This window comes from Cornus florida, unplaced genomic scaffold, assembly GCF_030987335.1.
Source record: "Cornus florida cultivar Cherokee Brave unplaced genomic scaffold, ASM3098733v1 CherokeeBrave_3.0.0_Hap2_Chr05, whole genome shotgun sequence".
NCBI classification, from domain to species: Eukaryota; Viridiplantae; Streptophyta; class Magnoliopsida; order Cornales; family Cornaceae; genus Cornus; species Cornus florida.
Genome location: NW_026775575.1, coordinates 118,520,431 through 118,538,509, shown reverse-complemented (window position 1 = coordinate 118,538,509; position 18,079 = coordinate 118,520,431). Strand labels below are relative to the sequence as shown.

The 18,079-nt window shown below is 34.1% G+C and overlaps 1 protein-coding gene across 1 annotated transcript; it reads left to right on the top strand.

The window, feature by feature from the left end:
- The first annotated feature begins 341 nt into the window (after positions 1–341).
- Positions 342–2,866, top strand: LOC132309012 (aspartic proteinase nepenthesin-1-like). The gene has a single exon (XM_059807367.1). It carries the CDS (start codon positions 857–859, stop codon positions 2,513–2,515), a length of 1,659 nt encoding a protein of 552 aa, XP_059663350.1. The 5' UTR covers positions 342–856; the 3' UTR covers positions 2,516–2,866.
- Positions 2,867–18,079: the final 15,213 nt, after the last annotated feature.

Below are 18,079 nucleotides of genomic sequence, written 5' to 3'. Positions count from 1 at the left end.
AGACACTGCACATTCGTAGATGTAATTGAGATGGGTAAAGATGATGTTGCGAAGGGAATCAACAGGGAAAGTGTAGTGGAAGGAACTGGCAAGAAGACCAAGTAAAACCCTTGGATTTTAATTTATTTAATATCCCTAAACACTAAAAATAAATCCAAAATAGAAAAGAAAAAAGAAGTGACCCTTTTCCTTCTCATTACTATATGGTTATAATTAGTCTGTATTATGAATTATTATTAATTGATAAAACCGCGTATGGAACAGTGACTATAGAGAAATTCAAAGTCATCAAACATCCATTCCAACTTCCACCTCGGACACATTTGACCAAACAGACAGACCCAGACCCAGAACAGACTTCAAAGTCATAATTCAAATACCCCCATTTCCATTACGACGAATACCAGCAACTCTCCCTTCTTCTTTTTCTTGTTTACCCAGCGGCAGTCCACACTTCCGTTCTTCCCATTAATCTCCCCTCCTCCTTGTGTCCACCTCCACCCTTATATATACACACACACATTTTCGGATCAAAAATTGAATTTTCATATTAATTTCTCTCAATTTCAGAGGTTTGAGTTACAATTCTTTAAGCTTCAAACAATGGATCTGTCTCTTTCTGGGTTGTTTGTGCGTTCTGGGTCAGAAACTATTTACTAACTTCATCTTCAAATTATTGCATCCCTTTTTTCCCAGACCTGGGAACCCCTTTTTGAATTTCATTGGCCGATTTTTATGTTTTTGCTTTCACATACATACATCCCTTTCCCCCTTTTCGAACAATTGCTGCTGGCTTTGTTGTTTTCTCTGTTGGTTCTAATAAAACAGTCAGAATTTCCTCCCAATTTTTCCAACAATGATTTCTTCTGGGTTGTTCTTCATCCTGATGATGATGATGTTGACATCCTTCTTTTCTGGTTCATTTGGGGAAATTCACAATCACAATGGGTCTCTTCTCTGTGACATGGAGCTGCCTGATCATTCTGGTTTCAATGCCGCGGTGTCTGCCATTTCCGCTGGTTGTAGCCTCACGACAACCAGATCAAAGAAAGCAACCCTTCAACCAACAAAAGAAGAAGAAATCTCTGTGAAGCCGTCGGTCAAACTCCATCTGAAGCACCGATCGGCAGGTGAATCTGGGGCAAGAAAATCACTACTTGAATCCACAGCGAAAGACCTCACGAGAATTCAGACGCTACATAAGCGGATCGTTGAAAAGAAGAATCAGAACATGCAACAAGTAGTCAACAAATCATCATCATCATCATCGCCGCCGTCGCCTTACAGTTTCCCCGGCGGCCAGCTGATGGCGACCATTCAGTCGGGCGTGAGTCTTGGTTCAGGAGAGTACTTCATGGATGTGTTTGTGGGTACACCTCCTAAACACTATTCTTTAATACTTGATACTGGTAGTGATCTCAATTGGATTCAATGCGTTCCCTGTTATGATTGTTTCGAACAAAATGGCCCCTATTATGATCCAAAACATTCAACTTCTTTTCGGAATATAAGTTGTGACGACCGCCGGTGTGAGCTCGTTTCGTCGCCTGACCCTCCACAGCCTTGCAATAATATTATTAAGCCTCCTGATGCAGCAGCAGATGACCACAATCAGACAACAAGTACATGCCCTTATTTCTATTGGTATGGAGATAGTTCCAACACAACCGGTGATTTCGCGCTGGAAACATTCACGGTTAACCTGACCACAGCAAGCGGAGAGGCAGAGTTCCTGCAGGTTGAGAACGTGATGTTTGGTTGTGGGCATTGGAACAGAGGCCTTTTTCATGGTGCTGCTGGACTGCTGGGACTGGGGAGGGGGCCTCTCTCCTTTTCCTCACAGCTGCAGTCTCTGTATGGACATTCTTTCTCCTACTGTCTTGTGGACAGAAACAGTAATGCGAGTGTTAGCAGCAAGTTGATTTTTGGAGAGGACAAGGAGCTTTTGAGGCATCCACTGTTGAATTTCACTTCTTTGGTGGGCGGAGGCGGAGGGACAGGATCAGTTGATACAACATTCTACTACGTGCACATAAAATCAATATTGGTTGGAGGAGAGGCGTTGGTAAACATACCGGAGGAGACTTGGAATTTGTCAGCAGAAGGTGTTGGGGGTACAATTATCGATTCAGGCACCACGCTTAGTTATTTTGCGGATCCAGCATTTGAGATGATCAAGGAGGCATTCGTGAAGAAGATGGGAGGGAGGTATCCTGTTGTTGAAGATTTCATCCCCATCCTGAAGCCTTGCTACAATGTGTCTGGAGCTGGAGATGGAATACTGGATGAGCTGCCCACATTTGGGATTCTATTTGCGGATGGAGCTGTTTGGAATTTCCCAGCTGACAACTACTTTATCTGGGTTGATCAACAAATTGTTTGTCTGGCAATACTGGGAACTCCTCGCTCTGCTCTCTCCATTATTGGCAACTACCAGCAGCAGAATTTTCACATTTTGTATGACATAAACAAGTCTAGACTTGGATTTGCACCAAGAAGGTGCGCTGATCTTTAACATGCATACATTGCATGCATCTTGTTCTAAGAAGCGAAAAAAAAAAAAAAAAAATTAATTAATTAATTAATTAATTGGATGGGTATATGGTATAGACTATAGTGGTAGGAACAACTGTAAACATGTTGGGATGGGGTAGTTTTTCCATTTTCACTTCCTTAAACAACGCCCAAACCACTAAACATGCATCAAGTTACTTTTTTTCTTGTTTGAGATTCAGGATATTATAGATTGGATAAACATTTTACGAATTATATTGTAATCTTAATTTCTTGTGTTCATATAAGATAATATTGAGCAGCGGCTCCATTTAATCATTTATTAAGTAATTCCATATACACATATTCTATCTGACTTTGTTTTTCAATCAAGATCATAACTACCTGACTAATCTAAGTGCAGCTTATTTTTATATATACTGATTGTTACCCAAATCCAAATCTTAATTAACTTGAAGCGTGTGGAATTTCTCTCTTGAAGCCGGAACTTTTGCCCTTATTTGGAGATTCGAGGTTCTTGATTTGATTTATATAACATCTTTCTCATCATTTTCCTCATCTATCTTTTGTTTTATATGGGTAAGATAGGCTTCAATAACTTAAAATTCACTGTATGGATTTCTGATTTTCTACCAATTAATATATACTCCTCCTAATTCGGTCAAAATACTGGGCCACCTTCAATGTGAATATATTGTAGTGAAATTAAATTGTACCAAACCACCCTAATTTGTAGTCAAATTACTCTCATGTTCTTCTTCTATATTTATAGTTTTTTTCTTTATTCAAAAGCCATATGGCCTCATTTTTTGACTTAAGATACGCTCAACAGAGTTTATTACAGATGTTAATTTTTTCATCCTTCCTACGTGTTCTTAAACTCATCCTTTCTAATTTTTCATCCTACCTATGATTACATTTTATCCTTACTTATAACTTCAAAACGTGAACAAAAAACTTGAAAAAAAATAAACCAATTTCAGGCCCTAAACAAACAATGGGATTTAGCTAGGGTAAGTGCACTTTTATTTACTAGTAAAATGTCACGTACTAAAATTTAATTTGAAACAAAAATCGAGAGCTCGCTCCAACATTATCCTTCGCCACTCCAACTCCATTTACTAATAAACTCAAAAGAGTATATTTGCACTCATTTTTACTTTATTGCAACTACCAACTTGCTTTATCCTTTTTTCTCTGACATCTATGTTAATTTCACACCTTGCGTATTTTGCTTACAGATGTAATGAAACCATTACATTGAACAACAAAAATAATTATGCTTGAAACTGATTTTTTTTCTTTTCCCCAAGGCAAGCAATGAGAACTATTATTGAATCTCTTCCAAAATCGTAAAAAAATTAGAGTTTCATATGAATGGGATCGTCATGAAATGAACTGGATAAAACTCACGCATATTACATACCAAGGAGTAATTGAACGGGACCGTAACGACTCTTAAATTTTTGTGTTAATTACACTCACATTTGCTCTATTGACAGTAAGAAGAAAGATTCATTTTTTTAACAATGATAACCCTCTGATTTGAAAAAATTAACAATAATGCCCCTACCACCTCTGAGGAATTGACTGACTTAATGAAATTTTCATTTTAATCGTTTTCTAATTATTTTATATTATGTGTGTGTGTGTGTGTATATATATATATGCACATACACATGCTGTCTGTCCCAAATCAACTGAAAAAAAATAAACTCAATTTTAGTTCTATGAATCCACAACAACAAAGAACCAAGAACAAAATATATATAATACACATTTATACATATATGAATGATAGAACAATTTAAAGCTCAGGACCAAGTCTATTGACAGCCCCAACTTTCTTAACCATAAAAATAGATTCATTTATGTTCTTCATATTGCGATCATATCCATTAATTTAAATTGCACGCACAGACCTTCAACAACATCGTCTCTTCAAATCCATAGCCCATTGATTGAAAAAAAAAAATTTGCCCCGCGTGAAGGTAGTGAAGGAGTCTATGGTGAGTTGTGTAGGGGTGACCACGGATCAGATCGGATTAGATTAGGCATCAATCCTAATCCGATCCGCTTCCAATGGATTATAAATTTTTTAATCCGCCACCGATTTGTTATCCCACGGATCGGATCGGATTGAATCCGCAGATTGAGTTTTATCTTAATTATCTATTATTATTTTATTTTTATTTTTATAAGTAATATTATTTATTTATCTTTTAACCCTAACCCAAAACATAAAATTTTAATTTATTAATATTAATTAATATATTTAAATAATTATTAACTATTACATCCTTAGAGTACATTAAATTATCATTAACTAATATATTATTTAAAAATATATATATATATATTTCACGGATCGGATCGGATTTTTGACAGCCCAATCCGTAATTGGATTTGTGAGCTACAGATTTGATTTTTTTGAATCCGCCACCAATCCGTCGGTGTAGCAATCCGATCCGCACGGATCGGATCGGATTCGCGGATTATTTGCCCACCCCTATGTTTGGGTATACCAAAAAAAAAAAAGTTGAAAAGAAAATTCCTATTTCAACCCTTATATATACAATTACATAATATCATATTTATTTATATAACTACACTTTTTTTTCCCTCCCTGGCAAACACAACATCACAAAACAAAGAACTAACAAAAAATATCCATCACATCCTAAGCAGAGCTAGAACTGAAGGTGACACAGAAGGAAGAAACCAATCGAAATTCATTGGACTCCGTGATAAAGATGCAAAAGCATGAGCCACCTTATTCCCAGTTCGCTTAACATGGGAAACTGTTGTAGAGGGAAAGACCTTTAACGTTGTTTTAATATCATAAATAAGCGATGCAATTTCTATAGAACAACTCCCACCATCAGCCACAACATCAACAATCAGCTTTACATTTGATTTAAAGCACACATTTAGGAAATGGAGCAATTTAGCCCAAAAAATGGCACGTCTAAGACAAACGACTTCTGCTACCAATGCCGAAGATGAAGGAAATGGTTTAAACACCATTGTGTGAAGGATGGAACCAGAAGAGTCACGAAAGATTGCACCCCCTCCATCGAAAAAGGATTCCACTAAAAATCGAGCATCCACATTACATTTAATTTTCCCAGGTAATGGAGGAACCCAAGATTGAGGAGATAAAGAGTTGTTTATGCAAATTATCCTCCTACATTTTAACCAAACCTCCTTATATTCCCATAATCTAGCCACAACATGGTTCACCACTACCAAAGGACTCCACATCTCATTCTCAAACACTTTTTTATTTCTAGCCTTCCATATAAACCAAACACAAAAAGAAATCAACCCCAAGAAAAAAAATTTATCAGGAGAAGAGGCAGCATGGCCAATAATATTAAAAAATTGGCATTTGAAAAATTGAGCCTGAGGGGTGACAGTTTCCACACCTGTAATGAATGTGGACACTTCATAAAAAGATGAATAATATCATCCTCTTCGGATCTATAACGAGTGCGTTATGACAACATTGCCACAAAAAATGCTTCACTTTAGAAAGAGTTTCACATCTCCACACTGATTTCCAACAAAAAGCATCACGATTTACGGAGGAGTGTAGCATACTACTCTCATCATTCAACTCACTAGGCAAACCAAAAAGAGATGAAACCAGTTGGTAAGCAGATGTAATACCCCTAATTTCAAAAGGATAGTCCTGTTATTTATTAAATTGTTTAAATTACATTTATTTTTATTGTTTTTTTTTTTCATTAACTTGTTTTCTTTAATTGTCTTTTTATTTGAATAATTATTAATTGTTTTGTTTTGTTTACTAAATTGGAATTATTTGTTTAAGTGGTTAATTGTATTTTCTTGCATTAATTGGAATTAATTGGACTTAATTGTTTAAGCGTTTTTAATTAATGAGTTGTCTTTTACTATTTTACTTACTATACTTATTTAATTGATTTAATTACTTAATTCAGTGTGTTTATCTTTAAGAGAATTATTTTAATTATTTTAATTAAATTGTTTGTAATTGGTTTAATTATTTAAGTGCGTAAATTAGGGTTAGGGTTTTAGGTTTCATGGTAGCCGACTTAGTATATGTAGGGTTCTGTGATACCCCCGGATCTCCGGATGCGGGTTGGCCAGGCCCACGCCCGATTACCCGAGGATATCAAACCAATTAGCAGTTAACGAACACAGAATACAATTAAGAAAACAGGAATAAATAAATTGCGGAAAAGAAACTACAATGATAATCCAAAAACTGAAACCTCAGAATAAAATTTTATTGATAAATAAAACTATTTTGTTACAACTGATCCTTCACGAATACAAATCGTTCTCCAATTTATACAACTCGGGAATCCATCTAGTGGACCCCTAAAATATCCCACTGAAAAAAAAAAAACCAAAGCCTAAAACATGAAACAAAATCCTACAGCATTGGTGGAGTGAATGCCTGTATCTGCTCAACACGATCCAGTTCTAAGACTGGAACTAACGAACACCTGTAAAAATAAGAGTGGGTCAGGCCCACATGCAAATTCTTCTCTAACTGCAATCCAAACAGTGACTCGATACGCAGATACACCCTAGATATCTCAACAATAGCTATCTAGTCCATACATATATCCACACTAAGGGACATTCACTGAACTACAGTAGGGGCTTCAACCTGAATAGAAGGTAACATGCGAAAACGCACCCAAAGGTAGGCATGAGTACCTAGACCTAACAGGGTACACCTTAACTTACTATAGCCGGCTACGCATCCACTGCATATACGCACCCTAACCGACGAGTCTGAGACTCAAGCTCATCTCATGGTATCATAACCATATATTTAAAATCCATTCATATCCATCCATAAGAAATCCAATAAGTCGTTCAGCTTATTCAGCCACATAGACTTATATAAGAGATCCAGTAAGTCGTTCAGCTTATTCAACTGCACAGACTTAAATATAAGGAGAATTATGTTTTTATAATTCGTACCCTTATTCCAAAATAGGTAGGACTGAGTATTTTGAATCAGTCTGTCCCTAGTATGACACCGTCCCATACCGGTGCATACAATCCACAAAATCCATATAATTGATAAAACAGATAAAACTATTCACCAATTAAAATCCATAAGGTAGGAATTAACGTTTTGAGCTAAACCATACCTAGTATGCCACCGTCCCATACCGGTGCATACAATCCTCCATATCCATATAAATTACAACATATAAATACTAAGCACGTAATTTATAGTCCAAAACCAAATATCCATATCCTTGCAGAAAAGTGTTTTAAGTTTCAGCAATTTAAAATCCAAAACCATGTAAATTACAACATATAAATACATGTTAGTAATTTACAATCCGAAATCATTCCAAACAATTGCAGAAGAATATTTATTATTTCAGCAATTTAAATCCAAAAGTTAAACCATGTATTATTTAACGGTTCATCAACAAGCATCCAAAGCATGAATAAATTAGTTTTAATAAATCAACTATTCTATCATGCATTCAAATAAGATTTAAAATCATAATATTATCCAATAATTAGCTAAAAATTAATTCTAGCAATTCAGTTCCTTTTATCCATCAATAGCAAGCTAGGTTGCATACTTGTATATTGTTTTGTTGTTTAAGCACCCAGCCACAAACTATGCTACGAGTCCAATTTATTAATTAAAAGACTCCCTCATGCATCTAAAATTTAATTTAGAACATATATAACACCTTAAATTGTCAAATTAAAATTAAACAATTTATTTCCTTCCAGCTGTTAACCGTACGCAAAATTGTTAATTAGCGCACTGTTAATTCTATTATTACAACGAGGGTAGTTTATGAAATTTAAGATCTTAATTACATGTTAAATTAATTATTTAAACCCCCATTAAAGTTCTAGAATTTTTCAAGAACCCCAAGTGCCCAAACAGTAGCAAAAAGTTCGTAAAAACATTAACTGAATATGCAAAATGAAGGGAGCCTGCTCTAATCCTAAAAGAGCAGGCTCTTTTAGAGGTAGAGCAGCCTCTTTTAAAGGTAGAGCCTGCTCTACTTCCTCTAGAGCAGGCTCTACTCATGGGGGAGGCGGCTCCTCCCTCCATGGAGCCATCTCTCTTCCCCTATGAGCCTCAGTTCAGTTACTTCTCCGTTTCCGACCGTTCTGCTTCTTCTCCGGCCTTTTTCCACCATTCAATTGATTTCAAAAACTGATTCTAAAGATCTTATTAATACCAAAGATCATCCCAATGATTTGAAAACAACAATTAAAATCAACTACAGAAATTAAATTCGCTACCGAATTAACATGTGTTAAGAACAAAACTAAAACTATTTTTCAACAACAATTCTACTAAACTTAGGAGCCTTATCAAATTTAATTAATTCAAGGTCTTAATAACACCCAAAATCAACCTTCTAATCCTTCTGTGAAACCCCAGAATCAACAGAAACATTCCCATGCTCCAAAGTAACAAACAGTTCGTAGAAAAGTTTACAGAACATTCACTATTAAAGAGAGCCTGCTCTAAGTTTTAAAGAGCAGGCTCTTTTGAGCCTGGAGCTGGCTCTATAGGTCTTAGAGCCGGCTCTTTAAGTGTGGGAGCCGGCTCCCACATCCATGGAGCCGGCTCTCACCTCATTTAAGAGCCTCCGTCCCCGTTCTGCTCCGTTTCAGCCAATCTGCTCCACCTCCGGTCATTCCAGTTCCTCTGTTTCTCTTAAATACTGAACTTACTAGTCTTATAAATACCTAGTATCATTCCAATGGCCTATCTACAGTAGTTGGAAACAATTACAGAGGCTAAAATTGCAACTTAACATACTTTAAGAACAGAATGCTAAAACGAAAGCATGCATAAATTTTGTTTTACAGAATTGATATCAACACCTACAGATCATTGATATAACATGTACTAAACATATAATTTCTAATTAAAGTTCAATTAAACCCTAGAGACTATCTAGGTGCACAGAACACAAGCCAAAGGGAAGGAGAAAGAAAAGAACTTGCCTGCAGTTTTGGTCTCAAAACTTTGTCGCCGTCTTCCTAATTTCCTGCAAACACTGACCACCTTCAAGCCTCCCATGGTTTTGTTTTAATCCACCATTACTCTCCCTTGGTCCTCTCTGATTTCCTCCTTGACAATCCTTACAATGCTTTGTTCCTCTACCCTCTGTTTTTACAGAACAACTCTACGTGTATGCTATGTGATATATCGTAAACCCTAAGCTTAAAGCATAATGGTATATTTATAGGCTTAATACCAAAACCCTAATCCTTGTCATAATAGAGACAAAGCCCTAAACTTAATCCTAGTCGGCCCATAATAAAGCCTACAATTAAATTCTATGTCGGCTACACCAAATGACGTCCCAAAACTTGTAAGTAAAAATAACTTAATATATTTAAAAACTCACGCAGTTTAATTCACATAAGAATTCCAATAAGTCAATAAATGCAAACAAACAATTTCAATTAAATCACTATAATGCAATTAATTCAATTAATGAAAATAATTCAAATAAATCAAATAATAAACACAAATAAATAATTTGACACATAAACACTTAGCCACAAAATAAAAATGCACATAAAATAACATTTAAATTCCAATTTTTATCCCTTTTAAATTAGGGGTATTACAGGTTCCTTCTTGTATTACAACCAACTAAAATTAGGGTTGTGTATTACAAACACCTATAAATATACATGTACGAGTTCTACCTAGGGTTTTAAAAACAAAACTTATATACGTATTAAAAATACAGAGAGCAACAGTTGTGGTTTTGACAAAACAGAGAGTGGAAACGTGAGAGCTTACAGAGAGGGATTAAGGAGGGAAGCTAGGGTTGTGGGCTTCAACTAAGACTAAACCAAGAGTGACAGAGGTGGAACAACAGTTGGAAACTTCGTCGGAAAATTCAGGAGACGACAGTTTAGAGTTTCAAATCTGAAACTTAAGGCAAGTCTATGTTCCACTCTATCTCTTTAATTTGTGTTCTGTACATGCTTAGAAAGACTCCAGGGATTAAACCAACATTAAAATGGATTAAATAAATGTTTAAATTCATCTTGTATGCATGTTTAAACTGTAATAAATCTCGTGAATCAAACTGGTGCAAGTTCTTAAAGTTTCTGTGTTTTGATGTATGCTGTTCTTGAGTTTAAGCTTGGTTTGATTGGGATTATTGTTGCATGTCGGGGGTTTTTAAATAATTTGGGACATTAAATAAACACCAGAACAGGAGTTTAAAATACTACAGAGGCTCTGAACTTTGCCGGAGGCGAAGAAGACAATCGGAAAGGGGATTACGGCTCTCAGAGGAGGAGAGCAGGCTCACCAAATAAGGGAGCCGGCTCTGGGCTTGGAGAGCCGGCTCTACAAGGGTGTAGAGCCGGCTTTATAAGGGAAGAGCCGGCTTTACATGTGGTAGAGCCCGCTTCATCAAGAAAAGAGGCGGTTCTTTCCTCTTCTCTTCAGTTTTTCGCGTCCTGGGTCTTGAATTGGACAGTAAGGGTTGGTTTAAGTGTTTTCAGTTGCTGTGTATGATGTATACATCTGTTTTAGACTTGTAAAGACTACTAGGAAGCATTTTATTTATTAAAACTTGGAAGTTGAATCAATATAAGCTGAAATAATAAGCTTGTATGTGGAAGGTTGAACATTCAGTTTAAATTATTTACTGAAGATTGTTGGCTTTTGTATTTACATGGTTTAATTCTATTAATCATGTGGTAGTACTGTAATGAGCATAAGTTATTGTCTGAAATATTTATGCTTTAATTGGAGCATTTGATGTTGTAACTTATATAAACCACATCAATACATGAACTGACTGGAGGAGTTGAATGTTGTATTTTACTCTAATAATTTAAAGGTCTGGAATTTGATTTCTAGATCATATACTAGATGTATAAATTGATCATACACTTATTAGATTTGTATGTATGTTTATTTTGGAGTATAGTTGATATGCATTTATTACTGTTTTGTCAACTGTGTTAATTGGAGGATTGTATGTACTGGTATGGGACGGTGACATACTAAGTATGGACTAGTTCAAACACTAAGTCCTACCTAATTTGGATTAAGGTATGGATTAACTACAGGTTAAGTCCATTATCTACTTGTGTCATATCAATTGAGAATTGAGTGACCTGCTTTTGGTTTCAGGATGAATGCGTTATACATTATATCAAACCACTACAAGGTTAGATGATATTTTGTATTAGGAGAAGTACGGACTTTATATATATATTATATGGTGCCGTGGTATGAGCTTGAGTCTCATGACCATGGTTAGGGCGCGTATATCGCCTAGGATGGATAACTGGACATAGGTGTTGTTCCCTGGTAGGTCTAGGTACTCATGCCCACCTTAGGGTGCGTATTTGCATGTTGTCTTCTATTTAGGCTGAGACAAACCTACTGGACTAGCGAGCGTCCTATAATGTGTACTTTATACTTATATGGACTACTCTAGTTATTGTTAAGTCTTCCTAGGATGTATCTGCTTATCGAATTACTGTATGGATTGTAGTAGATCAGGACTTGCATGTGGGCCTGACCCACTTCTTTATTTTTCAGGTGTTCGTCAGTTCCAGGGTTAGAGCTTAGACGTGCAGAGCAGATACAGATATTCATTCCTCCGACTATGTAGGAATCTTCTTTATGTAAGATTTTATTTCTATTGTTTCAGTTTTGGTTTGAGAATCTTTAATAAGGGGTCCAATGAATGGATTCCCAAGTTGTAAACCTATGGAGTTTGGATTTAGCAGATTTCAGTAATTATATTATTTTAAGGATTTTCAATTAGCATTCTTTCAGCTTATTATTTTTATTTCTTATTTTATCTTGTATTCTATGTTCGATTACATATTGATTGTTTGATATCCCTCGAGTTTGGGTCTGGTCCTGATCAACTCGTGTTTCGAATCTGAGGGATATCATAGCAGACTTCACTGAAAACTTCCCTGTAGATTCGGGAGCCCAAATTTGAACATCTTCTTTAACCCAATGACTAAAGGCCATACGAGAAATAACATGGGCTACATAAGGTTCAAATAGTTGGTGTAGAACATCCAATCTCCATGATGTAGTTTGAGTATCAATCACATCAGCCACATAACAGAAAGAAAGATCATTGGCATCCCGGTGGTGAGTGATTTTACGAGGAAAACCAAGAACACAATGATCACGCCATATAAGAATAGATTTTCCATTGCCTACCAACCATCTCAGCCCTGAATTCAAAAGTTTTGGGGATGATTAGATACTACGCCACCCCCATGATGGATTGGATCCCAAGTGTGCCTCCACAAAAGAACACGAAGGAAAATATTTGGCTTTGAACAATTGGTAAGCCAAACCTTTTTAATGAGCTTGAAAGTTCCAAGCATGCTTGGCCAACTGCGCCAAGTTGAAAGCCTCCAGATCACGGAAGCCTAGTCCCCCAAACTTCTTATTTTGACACAAAAGGTCCCATTTTGTCCAATGAATTAAGCTTCTCTTCTCTTTTTTGCTCCACCAGAAAGCTCGAATTTGTTTCATCAACTCAAAACATAGATTTTGAGGAAGCTTAAAAGAAGACATAACATAAGTGAGTAAGGCATTCAACACTGCCTTTATCAAAATTTCTTTCCCTCCAGCCGATAATGTATTAGATTTCTAGGAAGCCAGCCTTTCTTGCATGCGTTGGGAAACAAATTGGAAAACAACCCTTTTAGAACGACCAATAATTGCTAGCACTCCTAAATATCGAGCATGCATTCCTTCCTCTGATAGACCAAGCAAACTACTTAATGATCTCCACAATTCCCTGGAGCATTTTTTGGCAAAAAAAATTAAAGATCTGGCAAAGTTTATATAATTTTACCTTATCTTTTAAACCCAATTAGTCCTCTTCTAGTCAAAATGTGTTGATCTGCAGCGTTTTGTAAATTGGAGGTGCTTGTTGTCCCAAAAAAAAGAATTAAAAGGGGGTATTATGCAACATTTTGAAACCACAAGGGGGTTTAGTGCAATAAGGCTATAAATAAATAATGTAGTAAAACTTTTTAATAAAATTAAATAACCTAAATAAATTATTATTACAATGGGAAAAGTTAGAAATAAAACAAGGTTGGGAGGAAGAGTTAGAAATAGAATAAAGTTGGAAAGAGGAGAGAATAGAAAGGTAAGAGTTGTTATTATTATTATTTAGGGCAAGAATGTGAGGGGTTAGTGGTTTGAGGGGATGGGAGGGTGCAAGACGGTGAACAACCCAACCACTAAGGCAATCACTTGCAATAAAAAGGTAAGTTTATACTTATTAAAAATATATTATAATAAATAAAAACAAATATTGAAATCAATAATGTACTGAAACTCAATAATGTATTAAAATCTTTATACTTTAAATATTATATATATATATGGTATAGATGGATATATATTTATTTATATTAAGTAAACATCATAATTAAACAGTAGCATATCCAAACAATATTAAACAACAATATCCTTCACTTAAGTTTTTTCTTTCTTTTCCCTTATATTTAAAATTTAAAATTTTCACTACTTATGTTCCTTTCATTTTTTTTAAAACATGGGACCCTTTTAATCTAGTGATGTTCACAACGCATTAAAATTTGGATATAGGGCCATCTAAAAAATGGCATATTAATATTTTTTAATTCAGATGTTTTTGCCCAAGTTGAACTAAAAACTTAATTCTAAGACCAAATTTGGTTGGAAAGAAACGGAATGAAAATAAATGAATTGTAATGAGGTATGAATGTAAGCATTTTTAAAAGGTAAAGTGTAGAAAATATTCTTATAGTATATTTATAGTTTATATCACAATCTTCATGTACGGAAAATATCCCTAAATTAACAATTTGTCCAAATAAGTTCCACATAACACATTTAAGATAGACCTTGTGTAATACCCGTGAACAAAAAAAAAAAAAAAAAAAAATTTATCATTAGATGTGTTTATTAGAGATATTAGAGGAGATATATATATATATTTTTTAACGTATCTTTCAATTAGATTATTAATTATTATCCTGTATTTTAAAAACAAAAGAGTTCTATATGAACTAAACCACTGGGCATATATCTATCTCTCGTATCTTATTAAAAATTAGGAGACATCGGTGCATTTCAGCATATACAAGCTATTTTAAGGATTTCTTTTCACTGAGATCACAAAGTCATAATCTGCTCAAACGAATAGTGAATTTGAAGGCAAGTTAATTCTTGCTTATAACTCTGTATTTATTTATGTTTTAATGGTTAGATTATTAAATATGATTTAATTGTAGAACTCGTGATAATTATTTCTAATTGGAGATATGGAGATTATATAAGGAGTTATTGAGTGATTAGGAATTTTATTTCATTCATTATTTCTTTTTGTTTAATTGGAGTTGCAGAGTAGCATAGATTTATACTGATGGATTGTAGGGTTATATAAAGGAAATTTAGTAATTGGGGTTAATGATAGTTTTTGTTTTTAGTGTTAATTTAGTAAAGGAGATATGAAAGAATAAAGCAAGGAATCCGTAGAAGCCTGGAAGGTGGAGAAAAGAATTGGAATAAATAATGGTAATGATTATGTGGTGGGACCCAGTAAAGTTTAACAAAAATCCAAACTTTGGCTTTGGCTGCATGAGAGTTTTTATTAGGTAATCAGATGCAATGCTGGCTAGGGTGACTGGAATCATAAATTCAAAACAGAAGAACTGGCTTACGAAGTAGGGATTTCTTTGGAAATACGAAAAGGATCCAGAACAATGAAATCGATTAGTAACAGTAATTTAATACAAAACAATAAGAAATAGGTTGTTATAGTTGACGTTATGTTTGAGTGGGATTCATGGATTTGGTTTCAGTTGTTTATTTATGGAGTATTATATATAATTAATGGCAAAACAATTTTGAATGATATTGAGGTTGAAATTTAGAGTATAGTTTTGTAATTTATTCTAATTAGGACTATGTGTTGGTATTAATTAATTAATTAGTGAATGATTAATTAAGGTGTTGGGTAAACTCATGATATTATGAGTAAAAGTTGATTAAGTATATTTAATGTTTAATTAAAGAGATTAAACTAGTTGGAGCGGTAGTCTGGGACTTACCCAATGATACGTTTGTTGAGCGCAGTTAGGGACTGTCTTCGAGAGTGAAATACTCTTTTGTTATGGCCATTGGGATAAAGGTGCCCTTAGTATGTGGACGTGGTCAGGGGCCATCTGGGTGAGTAGATGTACAACCCAGCCACATGTGTGTATTTGGTAGTCAGGAACTATGCAATTCACACCATTTATTCGGAGTGGAGCCAGGGGCTTATGTGAGGTAATGGCATTAGAACGCTAACTGATTGAGGGGAGCCAGGGGCTCATGTGAGGTAAGTGGGAATTTTAGTAATTTAAATTCTAGATGGGTTACAAGTTCACAGGTTGAGTTAATATTATAGAATGACGATGATTAGTAGATATTTTGCGGTCACTTATATATGTATATATATACAGATTTTAAGTAAGGATTAACTTGCTGAACGATGATAGTGTTTAGCAATTTCTTGCTGAGCTTGTGAGCTCACCCCTTTATTACTTTCAGGTGCACATGGATTTAGCTTGCAATGGAGGCTCAATGGGAGATGGAGATTTTCCGAATTTTCCACATTTTAGTTTTATTTTTGTTTCTTAGCAAACACTTTGTATAAAGATTCACTTAGTTGGTAGAATTTTAAATTAGTTGGGATGTAATAGATTTCCTTTGGATTGATGGATTTTTAAATAAAATGTTTTCTTATTGATTTAATCATGATTATGGTGGATGTATGATGTGAGTCACGTACTAGATGTTAGTATAAGACAAGGGTTCTTGTGTTAAAATTTTTGGGGCGTGACACCTTGTTCAAATTACACATTATTTTAAAAAAAGTCATTTTGTAAAATGATGAAAAATGACAACACCCTTAAGGTAGGGTAAAGTGCAAAAAGCACCCATAAGGTGTGGGTGATTGAACACCCATTTTTTTTCCCAGTAAAGATAGAACAGCCATTTTTTTTAATTCAATAAAGATTGAACACCAATTTGTTGTTATGTAATGAATTGTATTTATATATATATTTGCAAAAATTTAAGGAGTAGTGATGCGTTGTTGTTTTTTTTTTTTTTTTTTTTTTTTTCAGTAAAGATTGAACGCCCATTTGCTGCTATGAAATGAATTATATAAATCTATATTTATGAAAATTTATTGCAAATTCTAAAGTTTTAAAAATTAAATGTATATTATATATATATAATGAATCAGTATCTTTAATTTAAAAAATTTAATTATATATTTAATGAAAATGATAACCATCTTTAATATTAACTGGAAATAATTTTTTATTCTTTATAATTATAGAAAGAACAGAGGTTTTCATTCCATATGATATGTTGTACAATCTAACAAGTATGAGAACAAAATATCTTTTTGAGATATATATATTTTTATCTCTATTTGGCCAGTAAAATAAGTACATATATTAGAACTCTCTAACTTGTGATATTAAAACAGTCAACTCAATAAGAGATAATATAGAGAGATAATACATTGTTAGGAGAAATATAGAGAGAAATATATACTTAGATGGAAATAAGTAAGAAAATAAAAGAAATGGAAAGAAAAGTGAAGTGAATGAAAAGAAAAGTTATTTCTAGCATATATTTGGTTAACATGAAAATTTATTCAAAAAAATTGTAGAAAAATATTAATTTATTATTTCGAATAGCATGAAAGTGAAAAAAAAGTGATTGAAAAAAAAAACAACTAATAACAACGAAAAAAAAAAAAAAAAACAACGGAGATGAAGAAACTGATAGCAATACTAATTTATAAAAAAGATTTGGTCGTATGTTGTTGTTGTCAATTATATATGCAATTGTGAGAAAACAAAGAAAGAGTTGTTAGTTATTTACCAACATGTAAGTGGCTTAGCGGTACCAGACCCCTACTTCCCAAAGGGAGGTTAGGGGTTCGAACCTTAATGGAGGCATGTATGCGTTAGTAACATCAACTAAGGAAAAAAAAAAATAATAAGAAGAAGAAAGAGTTGTTTCGTAGAGAAATTTCCTCTTTGAAACTTTTATAAAAAAAATTAAAGGAAGTAGTATTTTACACTATTAAGTTAATGGGTAAAATAGGAATGTCAAATAAAAAACCACTCCTTTCATGCAAAAATATTATTTTCCTGTATTTTATGCAAGAAAAGTTTTGAGAGAAAATAAACAAGTATGGGAAACAAAATTTTCTATTACGTTTCTATTTTTATCTTTCCAAACTCAAAAATAAATAAATAAATAAAATAAATAAATTTCAATTTCCTTCACTTCCTAGTTGATTTCACCCACCTAACTAAACGAAACCTAAAAGGAGCTAAATATAGTTAATGTGCACATAACACCTCTCTATTATGAAATTATTAGTATACACAACAATTGAGCATTTTCAAAACAGTAAAAGGACAAAACAGGTATTACAACATTATTTTATGTTAAATTTATGCAAAAAGTAATTTGATAGATGTCTTCGCT

What these genes read in the sequence shown, in the direction of transcription:
- LOC132309012 (XM_059807367.1), top strand. Translation starts at nt 857, where the DNA reads ATGATTTCTTCTGGGTTGTTCTTCATCCTGATGATGATGATGTTGACA.